This window comes from Dermacentor silvarum, chromosome 7 (genome assembly GCF_013339745.2).
Source record: "Dermacentor silvarum isolate Dsil-2018 chromosome 7, BIME_Dsil_1.4, whole genome shotgun sequence".
Lineage (NCBI taxonomy): Eukaryota > Metazoa > Arthropoda > Arachnida > Ixodida > Ixodidae > Dermacentor > Dermacentor silvarum.
This window is the reverse complement of record NC_051160.1, coordinates 169,992,819-170,001,172: the sequence shown is the minus strand read 5'-3', so window position 1 is coordinate 170,001,172 and position 8,354 is coordinate 169,992,819. Positions and strand designations below refer to the sequence as shown.

The window sequence follows — 8,354 nt, the reverse complement described above, 5'->3', positions numbered from 1 at the left end:
ATAGGCTATCCATATCATTAGATATAATTGTTACTTGGCTACCTATTTCTTTTTCAAAATATCACAATATTTGTCCTGTGTACACATTGAAATATAATGTGTGTGTGCATGGTGTACACACTGGAATATAAAATAACATGTTAAAGTGAAAAAACACGGATGAGCGAGCCACCGTGGGTGCTTCTAATGCGCTTGTTTTCCTATTGCAAGAATTTCCTGAAAGAAAGCTAAATTCTGAATAAAATCCGTGCACGTCCGCGTCAACAATGATGCAGTTAGCTTTTAGCCACAATAACATTGTAAGGGAAACTGTAGAGGCAACCCAAAAGAAACCATAAGGGGTTTGGTGCAACAGGACTCTGGTAATGACATTTTAAGAGAGGGCGGAGGAGGGGGGGGGGGGGCTCGAGTCCCAGAGCCCCCCCGTAGTCGGCACCTATGCCACACCGCATGGAATCCGCTCATATTTATTTATTTATTTTATTTTATTTTTTTCAATACTCTCAATGCCACGTGGGGCGTGGGTCTGAATACAATAAGTGGAAATCGCGGTTTTGAAGGATTATGGAACGGGGTTGCTAGCTGACAATGGAGGCGGGGAGGCGGTTTCAGCTGGTCGATGTCCTTGGAATGAAAGAGTAAGCGTGTAGGTTTGTACGTGAACTTGGGACGTGGACCTTGAAGTTGTGACCGGTGCGTGCTGAAATATAATGAAGAGCAGCGAGTAGTGCATTCTTGAGGTGATGATTGGTATAGTATATTTTGTGGAATAGCCCAATGCGCACCATTTTTCTTCGTGTCGTAAGCTCAGGGAGGCCCAGGAAAATTTTCATTGCAGTAACACTTGCGGTGCGAGAGTAATTAGAAAGGATGAAACGGGCTGTTTTGAATCGCTTCGAGAGAGGAGATAAGCAAGGCAAAGTGAGGATCCCAGATACAGGCGGAATATTCGAGTTTCGACCTTACAAGTGTTTCATACAGATAGGAAATAGGATAGGTTTCCTTCGCCAATGAAAAGTTTGGGCGAAGGAAACCTAACATGCGATTAGCATTGTTAGCCACGAAATCTATGTGAGGTTGCCATGTCAAGGTATTAGATATATGAACGCCGAAGTAATTATATGAGCTAACAGCTTCTAAGATAGCATTATTGAAAAAGTAAGGATAAAGGACCAGAGCATTATTGTTACGATATATTCTCATTACTTTGCATTTATTTGCGTTCAGATTCATTAGCCATTGAGTACACCATTATGGCCGATTAGCATTCCTGTGACATTTCACGCACTTTCCGGCATCTACTACTGCGCGTATCTCTAACCGTTGTCCTGCTGATTCTTTAGTGGGTTAAGTAATTAGGTATGTGCTGATGGTTTTGATGCTGCCATGGTCGTTTCATCCTTGTCATTCCAGCTTCTTCGTCATATTATCGTCATGTCATCGTCATCCTTATGCAGTCATCGTCGTGCCGCCGTCGTCAAACCCCCTTCGTCTTGCTATTGTAAGCATGCAGTTGTCCCTCAATCGTTCGTAATGCTTGATAGTAGCAGAAGCCTAAAGCTACGCCATGGCCTTCTCACGTTTTCGTGGTCACAAAGTCTGCCATTGAGTGTTGCTACTCTGTAACCCCTTTTGGGAGCGCTGCTGTTGCGTGCGCAAAACGTGTGGGCCGGTCTTCACTTTGAATGTTTTTGTCGCGTTTGGTGCCATATTGAAACAAGGAAGAAAATCACAGGCCTGCGCGGTACACGCAGCACACTGAAAGCGTAAGCTAGCTCCTTTTTTGGCACTACAGGGTCTTCGCAGCGAAGTCTCTTTGCGTTGTTCTCACGAGAACGAACTGAACTGTCCACCCAGCGTCGACGGCGAACTGCAGCTTGTGCTTCTCTACGCACAGCGATTTACTGAGCTGACGTTGCCTGGTTGCAGCTACTAGCGTAGTTGTACGATTCGCTTCTTCAGCACCGGTTCCTACCTTGCGAGAAGGCACCTTAACGTGTGCCGAATAGTGAACAAAGATCACAGATATCGAGATTACGTTGCGCACGTGTCACATACGACGCTGCTGCTGATGCTGCTGCTGCTGATCATGATGATTTAATGGCATCTCACTTGAAACGGGCAGGGGAAAATAGTCACTTAGCCCACTTGATTTAATCAGGTATCCTATGCATGTTTTTCATTCTCGAATATTTCTATACAACTTCTTAATCTAGTTTTTCTTCCTCAAAACTTCTCTATGTACCATGTACAGATACCTATGCCACTGCTACATCGCGGGCCACGTGGTTCATTAACGTGCACTACAACGTAAGCACAGGGGCGTTTTTGCATTCTGCCTCCTTCGAAATGCGGCCGCCGCGGTTATTGGAACGAGCCCATAACAGTTTACGCTCCCATAACAGCTTACGCTGCAAAAAAAAAAAAAAAAAAACCCTGGCGAGAATGTAGCGAGCTGGGAACTGTTGAATATATTGTTTTATTGCGATAGCAATTATATGGACACTCAAAAGCAGATTTCTGCCGTCGGCGTCGCCGTCGCCGTCGCCGTGAGGTTCCGTATGATGTCAATGGAGATGAAATCGTCGCCGCGCGCCGAACGCTATATGTGCGCGTGAAAGGGCGCGAGGGCCGCGCGCTTTCACGGGGAGTGAACCCACGGCGGAGAACAAACGCGCGTTCTGCGCCGTGCTCCCTTAAGGGATGCAGAAGTAGGCGTCTCTTTCCTCCTTTACAATCACCATATATGTAGAGCAAGCGTGCCTTCTTCCGACGCGCGAAAGGCCGTAAGGGGGGGGGGTAGGGGGAGGGAAGGGAGGCGACGTTTAGCTGCGGCACCAGGTGCCTATTTATATCAGAGGCTCCGGCAACAGTCACCAACGCCGCACGCATTTTGTGCGAACGCGGGCAGAACGCCGACGACGTCGACAACAGTTCTGCGCGTTGCTGGTGCTGCTGCATGTCCAAATTTATACACATGATAAAACTACTATCCTTACTCCGTATAGCTCTCTACAAATTTGCTATCGCAATTGATGCTTCGCCTTTCAGGTGAAACTGCGACAACTTTTTTAAATTGGATGAACAACTTGACGTTCGAGCTTGCGCGTACAACCAACAAATTTTAATTTGAGGCACTTATATTTCACTAGTTAGGTAATAAATTATAACAAACTGTTCACCAGTTTGCACAACGTGACAGCTAAAAAAAACACCGCTGGTCCCATCGTCGTATCTCGCAACGCCCTTTTTGTAAACAGCTTGGCTCGCATTAGAACACAGGGTATAGACGACGCAATGGACATCTCAGAATGGCCACTACAGATGCTAAATAAAGGCGTCTTCAGCAATGCAGTGTGCGGCTGCATTGCATAAGTGCTAATCACATTAACATTGACCGTTATCGCGGGAAGAGTTTTGCTAGGATTCGGAATGCAATTAGCATTATTCACCCAATTTCTGAGGTCTGTCTGCAACCGTTATCCCGCCAAGTTGGTTTACTAGTAGTAGGTAGTCCATGCATGGTCTGATGGCCCGCCCACCAGGTTATTGTGTTGATTGAACAAGGTTCCAAACCAACCGTAGGACCAGCTTCGGTCACTGGGTATGGGGTCTAGGGTATGTGTTGCTGTTCGATGAACCACTTAGATGCGAACTTAGAGGGTTTGAAATGCGCCCTTTTGTGTGTACTGTGCTTCAATGTAGCTGATGCCAACTTGGGTCACGGTGTATGTGAAGCTACGTATGTGCCGATGTTCTATGAATCTCTTTGATGCCAACTTGCGTAAGTGGGCGTGTGCCATGGCATATGTGCATATAATTTTCGGTCACTGTGGTCACAGGGGCTAGGGGAGGAAAGCTACGGAGGGCAACAGGCTGAGGACCACACTCAACGCTCTTATGAGGTCTTCAAAAACTAACAAGTAAACACACAGAAAGTCTGTAGTTTTGGACGAAATTTCTATTCCAGCGAACGTAGCGAGGCTACCGGAGAAGCAATCACATTCGCAGTGCCACCCTGTGTCCACCACTATGACCTGGTGGTCTCAACTGTGACGTCTCAGCATGGTTGGGCAAAGGAACCATGGCCGTTGCCTAAAGAGGGGAATGAACTGCATCGCAAAAAGTGGAAGCAGAGCAGCGGGCCGACATGCTCAGAAAGACCTGGAAAGTGCAGTTACTTTCTTCACACAAAACTAGTTTGTGCTTCTGCAGTCTGATAGGCAAAGCAGTTGTGTTGTGTTGCCAAAAGGATTGTTTGACGACAAAACGCAGGTAGCGGCGGATAAACATTTTGTTGCTATCAAGAGAAGTGCTGTTAAAGTCAAGTCTAAATTCATTGACTTGAATTAAAAGTTCGGAATTGACAATCCTCGCTAAGCAGGCTCAAAACAGGAAAAAAAAACGAAAACGAAAAAAAAAACAGTTTGCCACCTATTTTACTCCTAATACGCATCAGTACGATATTGCTTTTAGAACTATTGTAAGCGAGCACGAGGGGTGGCATCACAACATGAGCCCATTCCTCTAGAATAAGCTAAAGAAGCTGGCAGGGGAGGATCCTTATGCGTCAATAATTCATCTGAGGTTGCACAATTTATTAAACGTAATAACAGAGTTAATTAGGTTTCTCTTTTGATTAGGAGACTTTTTCAACTCATTCCCTCGGTATAACATCTTGGTTTCCTAAAGGGGCCCTGAACCACATTTTATCGTAGTCGAGAATTGCCTTTGAAGTTGAAATAGACTATTTCGGAAACACTTCGCCGCAAGAAGTACTTCAATGCGTTCATGTGAACCGAATTTATCGGCAGCCAAACGCCCGTTCGCGGTGCTTCCGCTCCTTCTTCAATGACTTGCACCGCGAAGGCGGCGGCGCGAAGCGCGCGGCCTGCCCACAACGCTCCAGCTACTGAACGTCACCATGGCGGCAATTCAAATTTGATTTTTGATGTTCACGTCGAAGCCACCATTTCCGATTTTGGCGCCTACGACGCGCGGTTGTAGTCGGCGAGCCGCTGTATGCTCAGCCAGCGCACTTGTCGCGGCACCCCGCGGTGGCCGCGGTATCTCCGCTAATAGCAGACCACCGCTACATGCAAATGCAATGCGTATATGCACAGCGTTCGCTTTGAGCACGACAAGCCTTGAGTAGGCGCTCGCATGTTCCGGTCTGGCTGTGCTACGTGGCGCGAACCGGTTTTGTCTTGCACCACTTTACAGTAGCCGCATCCAACTTGTACAGTAGGGAGCAAAAGTTTGCTGACCAAAGTGCCACGATTTTATTTTTTTTTCTTCGCAGCCTGGGCATTCCGGCTGAAATCAAGAGCGCACGCCTACGTGCGCGTGTTTGACCAATACAACGTATTAACCCAATTTGAGGTCGCAGAGCTGCGCTTGAATATATTTAATTTTTTTGCTGATGCCGTGATCTCCAAACTTTTGCTCGCGACTGTACATTTTGCAGCGCTATCAAGAGCTCAATAGCAAGCGAAGTCTGCCAAGGTATCTAACCAGGAGCAGCCAGGAGTGACCGTGTGCTGCAAAGAATGCATGTAGGATGAGCTTAAGTTTCGTGTAGTTCGAGGCTAGTTGAGGGGTTAAAGCTAGTCAAAATTATTGAAACCAGACGGCTACGACACCGATAAGCAGGGTGGCCAAAGTTTAGTTCCTGCGCAGGTGACCGCAGCCGAGCGTGAGCCGTCGATAATCGGCTTCTTCCAGAAGTCCGTATTTATTATCGAAGTTCGAAAGCAGATTTTCACTTAGTTCAGCCTGTTAACAAACTGTATCAAAAGTAAACACAATAACAATAGGAGAAGCGCGCTGATCCAAACACCCTTCTTGATTGACGTCAGCTATTGGCCAATACCAGCCGCGTATGGGAATCTGCTGTATTGCGAGATAAGGCAGCCGAAAGGAATGAGGGGCAGGCTGATGTCGAAAAGACAGCGTTTGCTAGTATGGTAGGGTGGACGTTGTTCAGGGAAATGGCCAGGGAAAAAATGACATTGAATCGTCAGACTATCTCTGCCTTCTCTGACAGCTTTTCGTATATACCTTATTCGCAGATACAGAAATATATTTATATTTTTGTCTTTTTTTAATGATCACTGAAATGGTTGCTAATTTCTTTAAAGGGGCGTAGAGCTTTTGACAATATAGGGGCTCTGTATCGCTGTATTTATTGCTTATTTCATATGGGGCAGAAATGTTTGTTGCACGAACTTGACCCGAATTCTTACAGCATTTGCTCATACAATGCCGCAACAGAACAAAGCTTCCAAGCATCTCGTTTTGGTATAATTTGCCCATCAAAGTGTCAATGGCAATCGCCAGCAACTTGAAATCCGTCGCGTTTAAAATGACAGGTGTGACTATGGCCACATTGGCTGTTGTTTGCCAGGGCATCGGGGGAGTTACCGAAGGGTGTGACTCCCAAGAGCTGGCAACGCAATTGGGTAAGACCTCCTCTCTTCGCAACAGTAGGAGGGCGGTGTGCAAACGCAGCTTATCGAGGCCAGACGCTCTCCACCGACAACCCGTCCTTCGAAGCGAGACGTCCTTCGGTTGCTTTTCTCTGATAGCGCGGCCGTTGCGACCAGGCAACTCGTCAACAGCAGGCGCCCAAAATACACGCTGCGTTCTAAAAGCAGCCGGCAGCGTGTAGTTCCAGTTGCAGATAAGGCTGGGCCACGTGCACCGATAACGCTCTCCTCGGGTATCTTATCTCTGCGTCGCAACGTCGTCGGAGTCGTGCGCTTTCGTTTCCGACCATGGCAGCACCGACTGCGCACGAGGCGACGGCGCTATGTTCCTCGTGTGGGTGCTAGTGGCGTGCCTCAACAACAGCTGCTCGGATGCTCCCGCCGGTGGTGCAGCTGCGGAACCATCGTGGCCGGCGGTGCAGACCGAGGCCCAGAGGTCGTTGGGTGACTGCGTGCCTGCCAGCGAGCTCCAAGCGCTTTGTCAACGCTGCGCCAAGATCACAAAGAACGCCAGGGCCTACCGCATGTGCTGCACCAACGATCCTGGGAACAGCACGGAGTCTGGACGGACCTACTGCAAACGCTTGCTCGAGCACACTGTGGGCAGCGTGGCCGACGATCTCCTGACCAGCGGCAGGACAGTGACGCCCTTTCTCTGAGCAGCAACAGTGCGAGGAGAATAAAATGGCATCCCGGATTTGAAGTGCTGGGCTTTGCCAGCCCTCGGGGGACCAGAAAGTGATCAACTCCCTCATGACGTTCACATACAATTCCGACTTCAGTGCATGGATGCACTCGAGATGCATGTGCTCGCGAGGAGCCATAGTTACTTGGCCGGATGCAGGAGACACGAAATATGAGCAAATGTTGTTGACGCGACATCATCTATGTTGTTGAGCAGTGCACGACTATGCTGGAGAGCACCCTGGGACAAGCATTTTTAAAGTGGGAATTGTGCAGTCGTAGTCGTTTTACGTAACGTCTGCGCTTTCTGAAAGTGCCGGCGATCCCCCAGATACCGTGCTGTGCGCGCGAACCATCGTGCTCAAGAGTTTCAGCAACTTCAATTTTGCATGTCTTCGCTTTTCTGTCCGTCCTTCGTCTGGTCCTGCGCTGTTGAAACAACGTGGATCAATTTTATATTGTCATCTTTCGAGTCCTGACTATTGACGAATATGGCAATGCCACGTCCATACGGCTTCTGCGATTCTACCTGAAATGATCTCTTTGAGGTGTTCAGAGCTTCTGAGCGAAATTACTTGATGTGTTAACAGTACAATCTCACATTAAAGCCTAAAGTACAAATCAAATTTTGCGCGAATATGCTTACGATGAAAATAAAGACGATTTGGATATTCATGAAAACGCTCAAAAATACGCTGACACTTGGAGAAATAAAAGATTATGAAACAAAATTGAGCAGAGTGAACGCACATTTTGAATTTATTTGAAGCCAAGTTTTCGGGAAGGAGTTTATCAAATGTAACAAATTTGCTCATTTCATGTCTAGTTTTTTGTCGTGCAGAAAATTCGCACGCGCATGTGGTCTGAGGCACCTGTGCATGTGGTCTGACGCACACGGCGACCACCTCGAAGCGCTACTAGGCGTTGCCTCTTTAGACGTGCGATTGTGGCCTAAATGTGACGGCATCTCTACTGGGGGAGCGAGCTTTGATCCTGTCACTGGGCAATTGATTTTTTGGTGTGAGCTTTCGGGAATACATCACAATGTAGCCACACGGCCAGGAAAGTTCCGAAGGGTTCGCGAACAAAGCTTGTTTTGATTTAATAGAAAAACAAAATCACCTTTTCGAAGTTCTTCTCCTGAGTTTTCAAGAATCTTAGTTCGTAGGTGCTTGAAGTAGC

At 47.5% G+C, this 8,354-nt stretch overlaps 1 protein-coding gene across 1 annotated transcript; it reads left to right on the top strand.

The window, feature by feature from the left end:
- Window positions 1–6,602: 6,602 nt before the first annotated feature.
- Window positions 6,603–7,905, top strand: LOC119457410 (uncharacterized). The gene has a single exon (XM_037718981.2). The coding sequence runs from the start codon at window positions 6,812–6,814 to the stop codon at window positions 7,145–7,147; it is 336 nt and encodes a 111-aa protein (XP_037574909.1). The 5' UTR covers window positions 6,603–6,811; the 3' UTR covers window positions 7,148–7,905.
- The last annotated feature ends 449 nt before the right edge of the window (window positions 7,906–8,354 follow it).

Excerpts from the sequence above, each read along its gene's own strand:
- LOC119457410 (XM_037718981.2), top strand. The coding sequence starts at position 6,812 with ATGTTCCTCGTGTGGGTGCTAGTGGCGTGCCTCAACAACAGCTGCTCG.